General features: G+C 42.3%; 1 protein-coding gene across 1 annotated transcript; it reads right to left on the reverse strand.

Annotated features, from left to right (window-relative positions):
- Positions 1 to 384: 384 nt before the first annotated feature.
- Positions 385 to 17,403, reverse strand: SPACA1 (sperm acrosome associated 1). The gene is made up of 7 exons (XM_054196485.1): positions 17,298 to 17,403; positions 13,519 to 13,575; positions 9,454 to 9,555; positions 8,968 to 9,074; positions 8,331 to 8,466; positions 745 to 946; positions 385 to 469 (listed from the first exon to the last, which is right to left on the reverse strand). The coding sequence occupies exons 1-7, from the start codon at positions 17,401 to 17,403 to the stop codon at positions 385 to 387; spliced, it is 795 nt and encodes a 264-aa protein (XP_054052460.1).
- Between the last annotated feature and the right edge of the window lie 3,115 nt (positions 17,404 to 20,518).

The following is a 20,518-nucleotide window of genomic DNA, read 5'->3' on the forward strand; positions in this document are numbered from 1 at the left end:
CTTTGGTTCTCCAGTTCAGAGGTGCTCACACTATTAAACTGTATCTGGGGAATGACGTCAACCTGAAAACAGAAGTATTTTTACCCTTTTCACTTAAACTCCAGTAATGCGAGATAGTGAATGAACTATAAAAAATACTTCTTAAAACCAGTATTTCAAATGTATTTTAATCTTCTTTATATCGTATTTCTATGTAATGCAATTATTATTTTTTCTAATTCTGTTCATTATGCAAGTCCTGGAAGGACTTATGTACTTCTTCCTCTGTGAGTGAGGACTCTGCCACTTCTTGTATCATGGCTAATGCAAATGGTGAGAGCACTGCAGCTGCAGGTGGAGACTCCAATGCCTTGAAAGGCCGATGAGGACCCTGAGGGGGCCTATTTATTCCAGTGATCTTTTGTCATCCAGCTCCTTCTTTTGGTTGTCTTGCACAAATTTTGATTTCCAAAAAGATTTTACAGCACCCCTGAAACGGAAAAAAGAATTAAACAAAAAGATACCTTTAAGTAGGTTTACACGAATTGCTCTGAATTGCCCTTCCCATCCACAATCACTGTAACTGGTTTGTAAAGTACTTCTTTCCAGTCTCCAGAAGCTTGCTCCTGTTTTCTCTACTGGCAACACAAATCTTAAACTACAGAGAAACTGAAGAGACCTAGTTCACCCAGGTTGTGATTGTCCTCAGTAACACCATATTTTGATCAAATAGAACATAAATCCCATTGTATTCTGTCCACCTACCAGTAACAAATCATAAAGATCATGGGAATGATCACACCAACAGTCACTATGATTCCAGTCACCAGGCTAAAGACCAGAATGGCATCGGTCGCTGTTCTCATTGATTGCTCTAGCTTTGTCGTTGTTCTTGATTGCTCTGGCTTTGTTGTTGTTCTCCTTGATTGCTCTGTTTCTATTCTCTTTGATTTTTTTGTTTGTGTTTCTGAAGAAAAGAAATACATGGTCATTATTATGTTCGAATTGTCAAATGAATCAGGCATTTAATCTGATGGGCAGGACTGAAAAGGAGCAGGGCTTGATTATTTACTCTCTGACATCTTTCACAACCTTCAGGCCTTTACTATATCAGCAAAAGTTAGAATAGTAGCATTTTATACCTTCTTTGCAAAGGCCTATGTAACGAAGGAAGATGCAAAGAAATATACGCATGTGGAGTGGGACACATGTCACTTAACACCTGTGAAACACAAAGAACTGCAATTCCTAAAGACAAGACAGAAACGAAAGTGGGAGAAGTATCTGTTTGGTACACGATAAGAATGACTAATATAACAATATTTTTTGCTTTAAGAAATGCTTTATTGTAAGATTTCAAGACATGCCCACATAAGATACATGAATGATAAAGACAGAAGAATTACCACAGGCTGTCTGCCACTCGAGGCAGGCCGACTTCTTTGTTCTGTGCCTGGTACCAGGTGCTCTGTCACCCAGGGCCGAGGCACCAAGGTACCACCATGCTACAGAAGAATTCTAACAATGGTAATTGCTGGAATAATAATAATAATGAAGCCAAAAGAGAGTATGCTAACAAAAGACAAAATTCAAGGACTTAAGTGCTGCTTTTCTGTTCCCTACCTCTATCTAGGTCTACGAAGCCTTTATTTAAAGCAAATAACCACTGAGCACAGAAAGGAGTTGTTCTGCATGGCCCAGAGATACATAGCGAGGAGCAGCTGCATGAAGCTGAGAAGTGAAAAATGTAGCAAGGATATCAAGTAAAAATGCATTTTATAATGCTGTTTAACCATTCACCTAAAGAAAACCTTTCATTACTTAGGCTGTTTCTCTAAGACCAGACGCACCAGTTAGGAGGTGCCTCTAACAAACAACCCAGAAAGAGTGGAAAATGCTGAAAATGGTCAACCAGCCTCCCCCATCTGCAAACCAAACCCAGTCACTTTGTTGTGAAATTTAATTGACCTTATTCGTTCAGCTACATTCAACCAAATCAATGAACCACCCGGCATCTTCCCAGATCGCGCCAGCTTTGGCAATTTTACACAAGCCAACCTTAATTTCTCTTTCATTTTCCATCATATAGTTTCTAAAACTACAATTTACTATCTTGTTGCTGACTGGTATGCAAAATTCATGTTCATACTGGTAGGAATTCTGTGTAGCAGAATTACTGCAGGAAAACCATTTCTATTTCTATTTCATTTCTACTTCTATATAAGGTCTCATGCCACTGTCATCACTGTAGTATCGAAGCAACTCTTCCATCACATCATTTGAGTTTCATTCTTCTGCATCACAGAATTCTGATATTCTTATACCACAGCTCATCTACCAGGTTCTCCTGAACTTTCTGCAAGTTATAGTGCAGGTAAGAATGGGGAACTGGCTGAGAATATAATACATAGTAAGTCTGAATGCTGACGTTTTCATACCATGTAGAGCTACCTGCTTTTAGACTAATTCACTTCACTGACTGGACGGTGTTCTTTTAGAATTACATGCAGTTGTGGGTCATGGAGGTTAATGAAAATTATCTTCAGTTTTGCAATTTCATTAATGTAATATATTTTCCCCTTGGCAACATGTGAATTTAGAGCTCCAAAAATACCTCTGTTTACAGGCTGTAACAGGAGCCTGCTGAAGAGAAAAGAAAGTTTCACGTTATCCACAGCTAATCTACTCAAGTTTTCTTCCTAGCCAAGAAATTCTTCCAACAGTTAAGAACCAGAACGGCCCAAGAGACAACATGATAATACAGAGAGGATGCATTCCAAGTAAACACGTGTTTAAAATGCAAGTAGGAAGCAGACAGAAGAGCAGCTTCCCAATAAGCTGGTTTACAATGAGCAAAGACTGATTCACATCAGGTGCACTTTTAAGACCCCGACTGCACTCCTAAAGTCCAGGCAACACTCCCAATCAGGCAGTGAAGATTTCCCCGCAGCCAGAATATGCCTTAAAAACATCTTCAGCTTTCAGTTAGGGTTACAAAGATGTCTGTTTAGAAACATCAACTGTTTCTAAAAGTCCTCTTAGCTTTGTAAAAGTAGGAAGAACAATTATTTTTTGAAACACAAAAAGTGTAGTTCAATGACTTTCAACTTGAAGTCTACAGCCTGCTGTGAGTGTGTGGACTACTTCACTATAAAGAATGATGAAAAAAAAGCAAAATCAATATATTCCACAATTACATTGTAAAACAATTCCTAAAATTGTGTGCAATCTACTAGAAATTTTCTAGAGTTCTACAAACAAAAAAGACATTGATAACATATCTGACAGTTTCAAGCAGATTGCCTTCAACCCTACCAAAAGCTTGGCATTCACATTTTACCTGTTGATTATTTATATTCATCTTAACTAAAAAAGGAATGCACTTAAATGAAACGCAAGAGTGAGATACTGCACTTAGGCTGCAGGTACTGTTGGATCTAAATTATGAAGATCCATTTATTTGTGCAAGTCAGAACAAAGTAGGAAGAAAGGAAAAGAAGGAATGCTCAGATTTAATGTTCAGCTTCCATCACTGCTTGCTGATTTGAGGCTAGCCCTGTGGCAGAAACCCCAGAGTGTGCTGGTCATAGCTCATGGAAGTCTTTCCAACAGCTCAGGTGGTCCAAGCACCATACCCTCCCTCCACCCCAGATCCTATCCGCTGTGCTAATGGGGCGACAACAGGCTGGATTAAAGGAAACCAAAAGTGTCATCTGTATGGCCATTACCAGCTGCTAAGAAGCCTGATAGTTTTTTTATCTTCTCTCTGCCAGAAAAACAATATACTTAGTCTGAGCCACTGTGCAGGACCTAGCTCAAGGACCTTAGAATTTACTGCTTTCTTATTTGGGCTGAAAAATATATGTCACAGACCCCTCTCACACCAAGCATCAGAGCAGAGTAGCTCTAAAACAGAGAGCACATTCTCTGCTGTGGTGTGGCCCACCAACTATATCTCCATTGTATACCACAGTTTAACAAAGCTGCTTTGATTTCTATGCAGTGTGGTGCATCTCTGGACTGTCCTCTGCCTTCACGGAACCCTCTCTCCTTTAATTTGCTTAAATCCAAATACATTCAGAAGCATCTGCTGCCACTGCTGGCACTTCCCTCCAGAAAATATCATCAATACAAATTCTGTCTCTGCATTCTATTCAGTCATTTCTTCAATAAGAGAGAGATTCACAACGCTGTAAATCATACACATCAGGAAAGTGGAACACCTGCTTTTGCAGCACCATTTTTGTCCAAAGGAAACCCACCACTTCTGCCAGCAGCACTGTTCCTCTTCATCCTCCTCTTCCCCTGGGTTTTTTCATGGAGCTGGAGTTCCTCCTAGACCATGATGTTGACTGTACAGCAGTGCTCCATCTACAAGCAGACGTTCAACCAACTGTTTACACGGTCCAGCAGCCAACAGGAGTTCTTTCCACTGGTTTTCAGATCCAGAAAGTATGTATCAGTTTGGCAGAGGGGAATGAGATTCTGCCTCTCCAGACTGATCTGGGTTTTTTTTTTCCTGTTAGTATAATGGTGATGCATAGCTTTTCTGTTTCCCTTCTAGATTATCTATAAGCTTTTTTCCATGTGTTAAAAATGGATGGATATATGCTAATGGCAGAGCAGGATTACATACACATAGAGGAGGTCCAGGGTGTTAATCTTGGGTACTGGGATTCCCCATTTTATTTCTGTGCAAATGCAAGGACAACGTCCTGATTACACATTTGTACAGTAGCCGGTTACAGAGATGTAACTTTTCTCTCTCAAAGAAGCTCTGGCACTGAAGTCATCATCAGGAAATGAACTGAAGAGAGGTGGGGGCCAGAATGGGCTCTGAGACACAAAAACGCCGTTGCCTCCATCTTCTCCACAGAAGTGCCACTAGACACTCACCCTAAACTTGCTGTCTCGCTCATGAGAAGCATGGAGCTTGGAGCACAGCTGGGATCTCAGTAGGCTGACACCCTTCACATAGCATCCTAATGAGGATCCTTCTCTGCTCTCGCATTCCTCCCTTGCAGAGTCCTCCCTCGTCACAGGACTATTATTAGTAAATATGAATAAACCGCCTTCCAGCTCCAAAGTCTTCACAAAAACACCAAACAACCCAACGGGCGGGAGTGTGAAACAACACCCTTCAGTGCCTCAGGGTAGCGATTTAGTAAGAAGGCCATACAGAAATGTCAGTTATTAAAAGATGGGATTCTCCTTGCAGAGATCTCAATGATTTCTGATTAAGATAAAATACTTTTTTTTTCTCTGTTAAGTTTCTCTTGCTCTAAAAGATAAAGAGAACCCATCACTATGAACGGTTCTGAAAACAAAAGGAAGTGCCAAATTACTAAAGACCACTCACTTATGCAAAATGGTCATTACCACTGTTCATCAAAAGGTCACTGAGAAGCCCGGTGATCACTGGTAAAGGACACACAGAAGCTCTCCATGCACAGCTTTAAAATTAACTCATATGAAGTTTTGCCACGTGGCAAATACACACAAATTCCTGCGAGGTTTTACCGGCCCTTTTGCAACGTGTCTTGCCTTCCTCCCACCTCCCACGCCTCAAAATCTGAAGCGGAAAGTGTCACGATATGTATTTTCCAGAGGTGGCTGTGGGGCCAGGTTTGCAGACGGTGTTGCTGAATCTGGCCACGGCTGTTCATGTGGAGGTAGGAAGGATGAGACCAAAGCCAAGACATTTGCCCCTTATTGGCTGCAGTGATAATTTTTAGCTCTGTTGACAACTTCAAGGCTTTCTCTCTAGGAAAGCGCCAAGAAGAAAAGCCAGCCATGGAGCAAACGCACTGCCCTGTCCTGTAGCTCTGGCATGAAGAAATGTGTCTCTGTGGGATAGTGAAAGGAGCGATCTAGGCGATGAGAAAGACAAAATATACAAACTTAAGCTTATTGACTTGAGTGAAGCAGAGAGATGGTCAGAATCGCCTCTGTTGGATTTAAAAAACAAAACAAAACAAAAACAATTTAGGAGGTAACAGAGAGGACCCACTCTTTTCCTGACTAAAACTGATTTACCCTTTCAGTTGGTTCCAACACACCTCCCCAGATCTGTAGGAGACGCTCTCCCCGCAGACAGTGTGACCTGTTGTTCCGGGTGCTGGTGCCCAAGCAGGGGGGGACTGAGAGGCCATGGCCCCTGTGAGGAGCAGCCGGGGCCGCCCTGAGCCGGACACAAATGGTTCCAACTGGTTCCAACCAGCCGGCTGGGGTGAGGTGGACAACAAGCCACGGCCAGCCCACCACACCTGCCTTACTCCCCCTGACCAGAAATCTCCGTGGCCAGTTTTGGATGCTGGAAAAAAAATCCATTTCAGTCCTGTTGACTACCTGAAAAAGGAGATTTTTGTCCAATTTCTGACAGCGGTGGTGTGATTCTGCCCTTCTTTACATTTCAGCTTGGAGACCAGATAGACAAATGGCAAAGAAAAAGACGTCGCTCAACAGAAAGACTTAGATTTTTCGGGAGCAGGCAGAGAAATCATCTTGCTTGACAGGGATAATAAGCTTAATTTTCAAATTCCCCAACCCTCATTTCAAAAAGGTCTTTTACTGAGGAAGTGGGAAAGGCAGCATTGTAGAAACGTTGTAGAAACGTTACCCCTTTCCAGGGTCTGAACAACACAGCAAGATGTGCTCTCAGAGAGCGGAGCAGCCCTGCAAAATACAAGGCAGCAGCTACGAAAATCTACATCCAAACACAAGGAGTCTTGCCATGTCCACTGCTGCCGTCAGAATAATCTTGCTCATTTCCTCCTGATCCTTTTGGAAAAGTAAATGCAATCTTCTGATCTGGCTAAACTTCTGACAGAAGAGCAAAACTGGATCTGTATGATGAAAGTCGTTGGTACGTTCTCATCCAAAACTTCAGCTCATAATTTCTTCTATGTACCTAATTAACAGTTGATAATTTCTAAAGTCCAAATAACGGCACTCCTGGGGAAGCAAAGCCCAGAAACACCTCTGTACAAAGCCAAAGGACACTGATCCGGCCCTAAGCACAACCACCCACTCCTTTTAAGCTACTCAATAAGTCTTAGAGCTTGTCTTCTTCAGATTTCATAAATATTTTCTGAACCAGTAAGTCTCAATCCTTGTAAGAAGTTCTCAGTGGATATGTCTGTTGGGCGGGTTTCATCTGAGCACTTTTCACCAAGACTACTCAGTCACAGTTTAAACACAAGTGTGTGACTCGTCCTATTGATGACTCACCGAACTCAAGTCAATGGGACCATTTGCATGCTTAAGCCTAAAACAGATTATGTGCTCTGCTAATTCAGGTCTCAAAAAGGAAGCTTCCTCTGTACAAAAGGGAATGGAGAGACTGAATAGTGGGAGAAGGGGGGGGAGGGGGAAAAGCTTTGGGTGTTTTGTGACTGCCAGATGGATTTAGAAAATGAATAAACAAATTCCATGTTACCGTACAATGGCAGAAAGGACCTCAACAGAGATACAGGAAACAGCCTATCTTACTGAAGAGAGAGGGAAAAAAGCAGGATTCCCAGGCTAGACTGTTTTACTTAGGTAAACAGCATGGAAGGGAGAAACATGGAGAGGGGTATCTCCAAGGAAGGGAGAAACATGGAGAGGGGTATCTCCAAGGATTTCTTCATTTCTAGTCTGACGTAATTTTGAATATGACCTGAATCTACATTGCCTCATTAAAGACCTTAAATTTCTAGAAGCAAGGCACTTTCGCCCTTTCTGTGATTAGAAAAGACGGAGTTTCTGCACGGCTATTCTCATGGTTTGAGAAAATTAGCACACTACTGCCTTTCCTGATGAAGTCAGCAAAAGTCCCATTAGCAGAGGAGGTAAGAAAGATAGTACTGGGGAACTGGCTTACGATGTGTTTTTTTTAATGTTAAACTTTCCTAAATCCATTGTGTATAAGCAGATTGCAGATGGCCAGTAAAGGAAAAACTCCAAAAGGTTGTTCTCCTGTTTCAGTATTGAAGTGGAAAGGAGATTTAACTGCAGAACCCGTGCTGCTGGTGCTACGTGGCAAGTGAGACAGAAAGAAGTCTATGATAACCAATCTGGGTGCATTAAAAAAATAAGCAGGTAACAGGGAAACCTCCTTATTTTAGTTTGAATTTTTACGAAGGATAAAGAAAATACTCATTCCTGACAGAAGGAACCTCTTTATTCCCATTCTGTCATTTCTTTTTATATGTCTTTTTTACTGGCCTGCATTTCATGACAGTCGTTACCACAGCACACAAGCTCCTGCCTATATACTACTGGTGACATGCAATCTTACGAAGATGGAGTACTACATAAAAACACAAGGCCATATCACTAGAAGACTGTAAGCATCCCTACGAGCTTACCAGTTTTTGCGTAGACTGTGTATTTTATAGATGCAACTGTAGTTCCTTTTTCTTGCGTTTCACACTGGAAAGTACCCGAATGGGTATCTCTGCAAACTTTCATAATAGATGAATCGCTGGGAAGAATATGCGCTGTCTAGCCACATATAAAAGAAAAAAAAAAGTTTGTATTTTTTCAAATAGATCTGCAAAGATGAGTTTCATTGTGTCAGACCCACAGGAAAGTGCTTATTCTGTTCCAACAGCTTTGAACCTGTCAGGACCACTTGGCCCCTGGGAAAATTTCTCCCACCTCTTCAGCATCTCCTACTTGAACAACTGGGAAGGGCAATGTGGTTGTGATTTGCTGATGTGTATTCACTCACCAGCCACTATGCCCAATTCTTCTGAAATAACAGTAAACATTACTCCCTAAAATGATTGTTTCCCTGACATAAACAGGAAATCGAAGCTGCATAAAGAAGCAAAGCCATGTGGGTCCTTGTATTACCAACTCACCAGTGAGAAATCAGGGCTTGTTTGCATTATGACAGCAAAGGAAATAATCGGCCCAGAAGCCTGCGCAATTCAGATGAAGCATGTGGTAAACACATGCAGTATGCAATTTTTCTGCAGAAAGTGGGGTTCAATTACTCACCTTGTTTGGAATTAACATCTTCCAAACATATTTAAATCGATATTCAGGAGGCATAAAAATACAAGCAATCTTCACGCAGGCAAGGCCATCAGAAATTGGTATTCCCCCTATAGGATGAATTTTTAATAGGTACATCATCAACTATATGAAACATCTCTGTATAGATCGCACAGTTCATAATTCTTCAAACACAGAACGTTATTTGGAAATTATCCTTTCCCTTAAAATTACTTCAAATACTTTCTGCTTGGTCTAATGTCTGGAACCAAGCACATAGCAGAAAAATGGTATTTTATAGGGACTTGAAATCAAGCACACATCAGTATCGAAATGAGATCTGAAACATTAATGGATTGCTTAACACAGTGTTTGGAGGGTGGAATGCAATCACTTTATTCCACTTCTACCACACTCAGAGACAACAAGGATATTTCCTTTGAATCAACTTATTTGCTGTAGATTACTGTATCACAGCGTTCCACTTACATCCACAGTCTACTGACGTCCGGCATTCCTCCACACCAACAATACATTTTGTTTCAGTCCCAGGGCATCCACTGGTTAACAGAACTTCTCGAATGCCAATCCCTTTGGGAGGGGGAAAAAAAAAAATCTTTCACTCTGCATTTCTTCATCTGCTTCATACTCTGTTTTTCCTTTCTCTTTCCCTATCCTGGATGTTAATATGATGCATCTACCAAATACCAGGCAAAACAGATCTTCTCAGAGTGCCTGCTAAAGCTATCCCATGTTGGTATCTAAGATTTCAAGACAACATCTACTTCTGTCAGACTCTGCACCGCAGGAAGCCAGATTCTTAGAATCATCATGTGTCAGAAAAAAGAATTCAAAATTAATTCAAAAGTGTCTTACAGAAAAAGAATTTGAAATGAAACTAGTATATGTTTTGCAAAACAGTTAATTCACTTTAAATACAAAAGCATTTAGGCTCCTGGCCTTTAAAAATGCTCAAATCAGATGGCACAGAGGATCTTGTACAGATTGCCAACTCAGTCTGCCTCCAGTCTTCTGACTGTCGGAGTGTCTTCGACTCCCACCGAGGTCAACAGAAACTGAAGGCACTAAAAACCTCCTGGCGCTGGGATTGAGGACTCTCAAGTTACCTAACAGCGACCAACAAGTGGTACAAGAACACCACTAACAGCCCCCAAAATGAAGCCTCTCAAGGACAGAGGCTGGTGGTCAGTAACACAGGGCTTCTCATGAGAAACAGGTGAAATTAAGTGCTGACCACTAGGACTCCACCTGCAACTCCTACCCAAGACAAAGAACAGGAGACAGCCTATCACAGATGTATAAAGTTAACGAAAATTCCTAGATAATGTTCAAGGAAGCAAAAAAAAAAAAAAAAAAAGTTCACTCTCACTATCAGGATTTCAATGGGAACATCCTCGTTTTAACAATTATGAACAGATTCAAAACAAGTGCTATAATTGTTTTTGCCAAACAGTGTGTACACAGTTCATTGGAATGACATAGCTTGTGGGGGAGGCAGGAATAATGTTTAGGCCCAGTAAACACTGAAGGTTTTGCCGTTTTTCCAGAAGTATTTTGTTTACTAATAGGCAAGGAAAGAGGAGAGTTACCCCCCCGCCCCCCCCTTCCATAAGAAATAGGAAATTGGTTTGAATATTGCATTTATGATGCATCTGCCTTCCTTAAATGTGTATTATATAAACCAATGGATTTCAGAGTGTTTCAGAGATGTCATGTAACTCGTGAAACAGTACTTCAAGTGACAGAGGGAGACAACACCACTTACTGAAAATGACACAAAACGAGGATCGTTCTCCACTCCAGAGAATGTCTTATCTCGTAGATGCAGAGACAGAGGTGCAAATGGCAGTGAACCGACATTTTTATTAAAGGCATTCCTCTTTCTTCAGTGCCATGTAGGTTTTTTTAGCTCACAAAAAAAGACAGGAAACCTATGAAAAGCCAAAAGGTTGGCTTGATAAAATCTGGATCCTGGGCTAGCTCTAGTCACATTCATCAGGAAAAATCTCAGCATGTCTTATCTATGTGAATATTAAGATTTGGGAAGCATATCACACTCAAAGGGTGGATGGAAAGAAGCTCTTTTAAATAGATCTACAAATTCTTTTGGTACTGCTCTGCCTCTTCCTTTGGGACAGTTTTTTTCTTTCATTCCCATGTTTCCTTTCCCCACCTCTTCTTAGTAGCTGCCAACGCTGATGAAAATTATCTACTGAGATGCTCTAACAAATGAAGTCTTAACTTCAACAAGTCATACAAGTTAACCTAACAGAAAACTGGCCACAGTGCAGTAAAAATAAATTAGCCAAATGAAATTCACCCTAGAGAAATGTAAATTAACAGACTGGTGGAGGGAGGGGGGTGAAGAGGGATGGTCCACAAAGAATTGAATACTTAACAATAAAAAAACAGAGAACTTATTTCTCTGAGTTATGAGAGAAATTTAGAGGTAAGAGTGGCCAAAACAACTAGACCACAAAGAGACCACGGTAAATTTGAGGCAGGTATGACAAGACATCATTAACATATGCTTTAATTATGCTTTAATGCTTCTGTAAGCTTGGCCTATGAGTAGAGGAGCAATGGATCTAAGCCACAGCATTACTGGGAAAAAATACAGAAAATGGAGTCAGTTCAGAAAGCGAGGAGTATAAAGGGCTAGACAGACGAATCTAGGGAATAAGAAGGAATATGAAGAAGGCGAAGAGCTTACAGCTTTACTGGAAGAACCAAGAAGCAACTTTTCAGCCTTTCAAAAGACAAACATTGAACAGCCTAGACTAGAATGAAGGCTACAAACATGATCTGAACTCCAGATAGGAGATGATGCCAGATATGAGATGATGCCTTTTTCTTTTTTGTTTGAGCTTGTCTTCCCTGATTCTTCCGTAAGACTACATAATTTTCAGTACTAACTTTCCCCATGGCAGCCCTCAGTGCTTTGTGTTTGTAGCTGGAATGGTGCTGGTAACACACCGATGTCTTGGTTACTGCTGAGCAGTGCTCCCACAGCATCAAGGCTGTCTCTTCACACCCCAAACCCCCCAAAGGCCACTAGGCTAGAGATGGGCAAGAGGCTGGAAGGGGACACAGCCGGGACAGCTGGCCCAAATTGACCAAAGGGATATTCCATACCATATGATGTCATCCTCAGCCATAAAAGCTAAGAGGAAGGAGGAGGAGCAAAAGGGTATTTGTTATTAAGGCATTTATCTTCCAAAGCAACCACTATGCATACTGGTGCCCTACTTCCCAGGAAGTGGCTGGACATCACCTGCTGATGGGAAGTAGAGAATTTTTCTTTTTTTTTTCTTGTTTCCTCTGCTTTTGCACACAGCCTTTGCTTTTCCTCATTAAACTGCCTTTATCTCAACCCACAAGTTTTGCATCTTATTTTTTAACCCCCATCCCACTGAGGAGGGGAGGGATAGAGTGGCTTGGCGGGCACCTGGCGGTCAGCCAAGGTTAACCCACCACCACATTAACTCTGAGGGACCAAAAATAAAACTGAAACAAAATTTAGTGAAATTCCCTGAAAATAAGGAACATTTGAGACATCGGATAGAGGGATGGGACTTCAGGAGCAGCTTCTTAGTATCCAAAAGATGTGTGCATCAGAGCAAGTCAGGTTATTAGAGTATTGGGATACATATACGGCATTGATATACACAACATATAAGCAGATTTGAAATTATGAAGTTAAGAAAGAGAAATACTAAAGTATGTAAGAAGCAAAAAAAAAATCTCCTAAAACCATAACGTCCTAGGATTGGAAATAGGGGGGAATCAAGGAAGTTCTATCACTGGAAATATGAAAAAGTGACTGGAAAAAATGAAAAGGCATACTCTAGAAAACATGAAACCAATGGGGGCAAAAACTCATGTCTTTTTCTGTGGTCTTATGAGAAGCTGAATTTGTTCAGAAAAAAATTAATAGCATTTCTGATTCAAGACTGCTTCCTTAGCAATATTAACTACCACCTCACAGCAGTTTCTGTCACCACCCTAAACGCAGAGGTGTCTTCTTAAGGCTCATCTCATTTTTCCTCTCTCCCTTCTTACTCCAGAACGATACCTCTCCTCTCCACTGCACAATTTATAAATTGTATAAATGTGGAATACAGAACAGGCTACTGCAGGCAAGCAATTTTTTGGCAATATTGTATGTGGGAAGACATCTGTGAGAAGCATCAGAAGATCTTTCATCTTCTGAACATCTCACAGATGTTCACAAATAGCGAAAATTGTTACTTTGGGGAAGGCAGCTCGTGTGCCAATAAATGTAGGGAACTGGTTTAAAATAGGAGCTTGCAGGCTGTGAAATTAATAAAACAACAGATCTGACCTAAACTCCTAATGACAATCAGCCTGATTGTTTTTGCTAATTATAGTTATTGGCAATTGAAATCAATGAGAGGTGAATGAGGGCAAGCAAATTACAACTGCTAAATTGCTACAGTTAGCACTTTTTCCTTTTTCTTTTTTTTCAAAAACAAATGACAATATGTTTTATTCATCTGCTTTGCTACTTACCACATGTAACTGTGCATTCTCCAAATTCTATTTGCGGGGACACACTGGCACTCGGACCTGAACACAAAGTCTAAAGTTACATCTCTAATACAATGACAAGGGTGGGAATGCCCGATTAACCGGAAACTCACGCCTTGAAATCTTTACTACTTTTTAACTGAAATGTGAAATTTGCCAATATTTTTGCTTTCACTAACTAGACCAGAAAAACAAGACATTTATGAAAAAATTATCACAAAATCCAGTGTGAAAAGCATTCATGTTTAAACCTTAAGATGATTCTTTAAAAGGAAAAAACGTACTTTTCTTATAAACCAGCCTATGATGTTAAATTAGCCTACTGAATGCTCTGGGAAGTGCAGTGTCTAGGTTCTATGCAAATTATAGGTCTTCCCTGAAAAGAGTTAAGAAAAATTTTCATTAAACAATATTCAGTTCACTCATTTCCTTGTTCTTTCTGGCTAACGTACGCCTTCCCACATGATTTTTTTCCCCATCACACTTCAAGGTCAAGTTTAGACAGCCAGCACAAAGATGAGTCAACCAGGTACAGTATTTTAATTAGGTACTAGGGTTTTAATCACTGTGATTGGGTTCCTTCCATTTTTTAATGGTACTTTGAGGTTACAGAATGGGTTTCACAGAATGTACAAAAGCAAAAGGTTCCCATCTCCATCTGGGATTCAAATCTGGATTATATATTTTATTCCTAATAGCATGCAATTTGAAGGCTTGTTTATAAGGATACTGCGATACAGTAACTGTTCCACAGAGGAACTAACTTAGTGAAGCTCCTTTGGAGATTATTCATTAAATAAGCAATAGGTCTCTTCAGTTCTTCCAAATGCAAAGAGAAAGTCACTATGACTGTTTTTACAAGTCTACACTGCCAGTCCCGCCTACTCAGATTATTTTTTTCTGATAACGAATACTTACCAATGTAAAGTTTGCTTTCACTGTCTCTCAGTTTTTTATATTCAAGATTTATGTTTACAAAATGTTATTTCTGTGCAGCAATGCTAGTTTATATATCACTTCTTGCTACTAAATCTCTGAGTAACATTTACATTTTTCGCACACTATCCAAAACTTTAAATTTCTCAGGTTGAAAGGAACAGATCCATTTCTCTTGCAGTCAGTGATACACAAATATAAAACCTTTATTCCTCCATTGTAAAGGATTTACACTACAGCAGCACGGTGCGTTCTCCACAATGATACACTGATACTGAACTCTTTTCCCCAACATTATAAATGAGCCATCAAAATCTTATTCTTCTGTTATCTCTAGCTGTCTCTATGGATTTGACATTTACTTCAGCATATAAGCTGTGCTCGTCAGAACAGTCTTCTTGCGTGTGCACAACAATCCTTAAACAATAACTTAACTATCCAGCTGAATGATAAAAAATCCAACCTTAGTCAAAACATAAGGAAAAAAATGATAAGACTAAAATCCTATGAAAACAGAGACAACCTTTAAAATGGCTAGTGTATCCTCAAACTCTATCTCTAATGAGCCTTAAAAGATAACTTCTTTAGAAGATGGTCCCCACCATGGACACCCTATCGTGCTTTCCTTAGCTTCTTTTAAATTAATGGGGCAGTCATTCAACAGTCTTGTCTAACGACAACCACCACAGCACAACAGAGAGGAGGAGGAGAACTTAAGGAACCTGTCTCCAGTCTAAATACAGTCCTGTTTACAAATACCTGTCTTCAACTTGGTACAACGTGAGTTGCATTTTTTTGCTTGCGCGGTATAAATGTAAACACGCAAAAATGAATGGGAGGGAGGGCCAGGACAGCTTCAGATGATGTAAATTCTCAACTCAATAGATTTCTGACAATTTCTATCAGCTCACGGTAAGCTCCAAACCTCTACCCTGAAAGTAAGGATTACTGTAATTCAATTCTGAGGTAACAAGCTGAGTGTAACCACAGCAGGGTGCCAGTAAATCTGAAAGAAGCTGCCATTTCCCATCCAGACACAAATTAAAAAAAAAAAAAAAAAAAAGAAAAAGCTTTAGAAACAAGAAGAGACACAAAACTTCAGACATTACTAATAGAAGGTTGAGGGACTTTCTTAACCAGTGAAAGCAAACTTCTAATTATAGGTGAAGATACCAAGCATGATACCCTTTCAGGGTGCTTCTGGCTTCAGGAGCACCACAATGCACAACAGGACTCTTTTGTCAGAGATTCATAATGATGAATGGATGTCGTGGTTTGTGCTGGGTTTGACTATAGCTCTAAATAAAAAAGATACTGTATTTTCTAAGCAGCAATGTTCCAAATAGTAAGTCTTTAAACACATCTAAACTGAAAAAGTTGACTGGTTCTAAATTAACAAATTCATCAGGAATCACCAATCCTGATATCTGACTTAATGATTTTTTTTTAAAAAGCCACAAAAAGAAACTTTAAGGGAAACAGGATCAGATTCATCGATAATCCTCCAGATAACATAACACTTTTTATATGAATGTTATGAACCTGCCACGCCAATGTCACACCACAAAGTTTTGCATTCCTTCCTTTACTTGCATTTCCTCCATATATTTTAAATGAACCAAAATGTTAAGAAAGCTTCCGGTAAGAAAGTACAGATCTTTCTACTTATATAAGATGGCTGGTTCCGGTCGCGTCAGGTTCAGATAAAAATATAGTGTCAGCCCTATGCAAAAAGAATTATGTATATCGCACCATTAGCATTAATAGGAGTTATATATGTAAATCCCACACATGCTGAGATAAGAATGTGCTAAGGAACTGCATTTACATTCCTGTCAGGGGGCTGCAATTAGTACCAGCACAGCAAAGGCAGGCTGTATTCCTCTCTACATTTGGAAGCCTTGTAAAACCTATGTAGGACAGAAATCTTTGCCATTATGCACCGTTTTAACTACAAGCCACGTCACAGCAGACATGCAGAATATTTCAATAAACACTTAAAAAAGCCCACAGAAGTCCAGCTAAAAAGTCCCAGCAGAGAGCACACGAGGGCTCATGGCGGTGATCCCTTGGGGAACTCGCCAACTCCTGAGTTGGGAATCTCATCCTTGCCAAGTATTGTGGCTTTGGCACTTGGGGGGGCGGGGGGGTCCTTCCGCTCACAGGGCGGAGGGGACGGGGGGCATCACCCCTCTATCCGCAGGGTGACACCGCAGGGGGCAGCTAAGGGTGATGTGTTGGGACAAGATGGGGACGGGAATCTTTCCATGGGCTTTGCACTTGACGACACATCAGGCTGGGAATCTCTACAGTTCATTTGCTAGAGGACAGCCAGGAGGGGGTTAGCACGTCTCAGGCCCTCCCTAGCCCCCACGTTGGGCTACAAGGGTGGCCAGCAGCCCTGGAGCTTTCCCTGGCCCACCCTCCCCGTGATGCTGCATGGGTTAATGGATACAGCGCTGGATGCCCTCCCGACGCCGTCCCACCGCCGGTGTGGGACACCGGTGAGCGACCGTGACCCTCCGGCGGTGATCAGGCCTTGCTCGGAGAGCACGACGCCGGGCGACCCCGCAAGCGTCGCCTTTGCCGCACGAGGCCTCCCCGCACCCCCGGAGAGGCGGGGACGGGGGCAGCTCCCGACGGGGGCAGCTCCCCGCGGCGGCAGCGGGAATCACCGGATTTGCGGGAGAAGCCGCTAAGGGGTGATGAGCAGGCTGCCGGCCTGAGGGGAGGCGGCTGTCCGCGGACCTGCCGGGGAAGGGCCGGGGCCGCCCGCCGCCCCCCGCCCGCCCAAGGCGCCCCCACCGCCCGGGGGCCGCCCTCACCCGGCTCGGCGCGCCCGCTCGGGGCCTCCGCGCTGCCGCCGATCGCGGCGCCCGCCGCCAGCGAGGCCAGGAGCAGAGGCAGGAGCAGGCGCAGGCCCCCCGCCATGCCGCCGCGCTCCGAGCCCGCCTCGCCGCCCGGCAACACATTCCCCCGGGAGCGTCACAACGGGCCCGGCAGAGCTCCCGGCCCGGCCCCGGCGGGGGTCCCGCCTCCGGGCTCCTTTCTGCGGGAGGCAGCCGGGCGGTAGGTTGAAGCAGGCGACCGGAGAGAGAGCAGTTTGTGCCGGGAATACTGTGCTCAGCGCCTTCCCTTCCTAACAAAATGGGGGCTAAACTTCGTGGCTGCCCGCTAAAGGTGGGCCTGAATTTTAACATCCGCATGTGCAATGGCAGCTTTTGCTTCTCCAAAGTCCAGAAAGGGCAGATTTAGATTCAAATCTTTGTGGCCGGCTCCTTTTTCTTAAAACATTATCGTAGGTTTTCTACAGACTGCCCCTTCCATCTGGGAGAGCCCTGCGCAAAGGGGGTGCAAACTGAAGAAACACATCCACGTTCAGAGCAGAAAACTGGAAATTGTGCACGTTAGACAACAGTGATGGTTGCGAGTGGGACGCCGGGCCAGCAGGTAGAGAATGTTAAGAGCCTGCTTGCAATGAGCATCCCTGCCACCCAAAACCAGCGTCTGCAAGTGATGCTCCTGCATTTTACATGTTGTAGTCACCGCTTTGATGTTCAGAAAGCCTCTGCAGATGTCCCGAGCTATCTGGGCGAGAACTTCCTCTTCAGCGAGCACGACTTCCATCGGCAATTGCATTTCCCCAGAATAAAGAAATGCAGCCAACAGGGAGTTGCTCATTGAGTCCAGAGCTGGACCTGGGCTGTGTGAAACGCGCTTTCATGGGAGTTGAAAATGAACAGAGCTTTCCCTGCATTTCAGACTACGCATGTATCTTATCTCTTCGACTTAGCCTTTCTCTAATAATTTCTTCCCAGGACACCTGCTCTCACATGTGCAACAGCAAATGTGGAAGAAAATGCCTGGAACCGATCAGGCTACTTCCCTAAAGGCAAGAAGATTATTACTTTTATAAAATACTCGGGAGGCTCTCAGATGTTGAAGGCAGAGAAAGCTGGAGAAGTGGGGAAATACTATTTGATGGGTAATGAACCATCATATATTCAATAAAGTTCATGAAGCTGTCAAAGTTTATGTTGTCAAAATAATAATTATATCCCTGATAACTGCTCCTATTTCTATATCTTCAGGACCCAAAGTCATCTAGAACTAGGAAAAAAGTCAATATTGAATAAAACCAGCTGTCTCTAGGGAAAGGAAAAAGATTGACCAAATAGGTTAAATCCTAGGGTATATTCCCATCTTTCTTTTGAGATATTTTCAACACGCTTTCCTATCTGTGCATATGCATGTGTAACATACAGGTGTATGTACACACAGATGCACATATATTCTGTGCCACTGTGGCTGCTTGTGATGGGATGCAGGAGACATTTTCCGTGAAAGAAAGATGAATAATTTCCAGGAACAGCAGGATTACATACTTCTCTAGAAGAAATAGATGTTTACCACATCTACAGAATAAGCAGGAATTCAGCTTTTAACGCTGGGACCTAGTAAAAGGCTGGATGGCATTTTGTGTATTTTCTCAACATGATTTGTAACAATGCCCTTTCCATTCCTTCCTGGTACTTCGCATACTTGGTGTTAGTCTTCCTCTCTTTCTACAGTCTATCTTCTGCTCAGGCTCTCCCTAATTTTTTCTGACCTTTACTTATTTTTCTGGGTGTTTTTTAAAAAAGGGGGTAACAATGCTAATGGCAATGGCCAATATCCACTTGGCTTATGCTATTAACTGGCTCTGTGGAGCAGTAGCGAGCTCCCGAGTGGGCAGAGCTGTTCCACCTACTCGTGTTGCTCTCAACAGCTGGCTGTACCACAGGCTGCCCAGAGAGAAGACTGGCAAACAAACAGCTTGGAAAGAGCTTGCAGCTGCTTGTTCTTCTCCCCAGCCTCAGGACAGCCATAAAGTGTTTCTGCAGTGGGAGTGTGTATTTGGAAGCTTTCTTCCAGGCTGCTCCTTTTATCTCCCCGCTTGGCACCATCTCCCACACAATCGTTTTCCTCAGCCATTTACAGGAAGAACAGTCTGCCTGGACTTGTAGCCAGTATCACTCCCCTCCCCAGGGTTAGGAGCGGTGGGCAGAGTCACAGTGCTCCTTAGAACTATCCATATGTGAAGCTGGGGATGAGCGATGCAGCTTGTGGCAGCAGACAGAGTTTCTTAAGTGTTACAAACACCTGGAATATGATTAGCTCTCGATTGTGCCTTCAGGCTATATGGGATGTGGACTTTCAATTTAGCCATATAATGCAAAATGGTTTCTTGCTAACTTTATTAGTCTAGTTGCTAATTAATAGAGCAAATAACACCATTACCACAACGCAAACAGATTTGTATTTTAGCCTGAACTCATTCTCAGTAAGAACATGGCCAGATTAGACACTCAGTAGTTTTCTGAGTTAATAACTGTACTTGCAAAAAGGTTCAAGTGGTGTACAGCCAAATGACATACACAACATTTACAGTGAGCCAGAGCAGCCTTGTCTCTTTTATTCACACCAATACCCCGGGTTGTTAGCAAGGTGAGGAAGATGTTTGATACTCTTGGAAAACAGGAGTTCCATGCAGTGCTGTTTTCTGTGACAGGACTCTGTTGGTCAATAGAATTTCTTTGTTGTCTGTGTATGGGCCAATAAATAATTCTGTAAGTCATAGCTCACTGAAAGCTCCTGCAGCAGGAGCTCATGCCAGAAGGTCAGCACATCTGTAGTGGTCAAGGGGAGGTGGGCCACAGTTTTGAAAAACGCCTCCTCTTGTTTTCTTCCTATGCACGGATAATGGCATGCTTCTTCCACTGGGTAAGAATTGTTGCCATAGTAATGTTTCCAGCACTCCTTTGGATCAATAGCAGAACAGAGGGTTTTTCAGGTATTTCTGTTGTTTGCAAGCCTGCAGTCGTACCCCATATATATTTTTATTCCCTTTTGTAAAATAGGTTTGTTCAAAGATCTTTTAGCACTGTACAATCATGCAAAGAAAGCAACATAAACATCGTGTACAAAGATCTTGGGTCAGAATCAGACCGTCAGTGGGCAGGTGCAATTCTGTCAGGAGAGCAAGGTTGCATTTCCCTAATCAAAG

Source organism: Rissa tridactyla, chromosome 3 (genome assembly GCF_028500815.1).
Source record: "Rissa tridactyla isolate bRisTri1 chromosome 3, bRisTri1.patW.cur.20221130, whole genome shotgun sequence".
Taxonomy (NCBI): domain Eukaryota; kingdom Metazoa; phylum Chordata; class Aves; order Charadriiformes; family Laridae; genus Rissa; species Rissa tridactyla.

Coding starts and splice junctions, on each gene's coding strand:
- SPACA1 (XM_054196485.1), bottom strand. CDS start 17,403: ATGGCGGGGGGCCTGCGCCTGCTCCTGCCTCTGCTCCTGGCCTCGCTG. Junction 13,576..17,297: donor GAGCGGGCGCGCCGAGCCGG/GTGAGGGCGGCC, acceptor CTTTGTGTTCAG/GTCCGAGTGCCAGTGTGTCC. Junction 947..8,330: donor CACAGTCTACGCAAAAACTG/GTAAGCTCGTAG, acceptor TCTTTTCTTCAG/AAACACAAACAAAAAAATCA.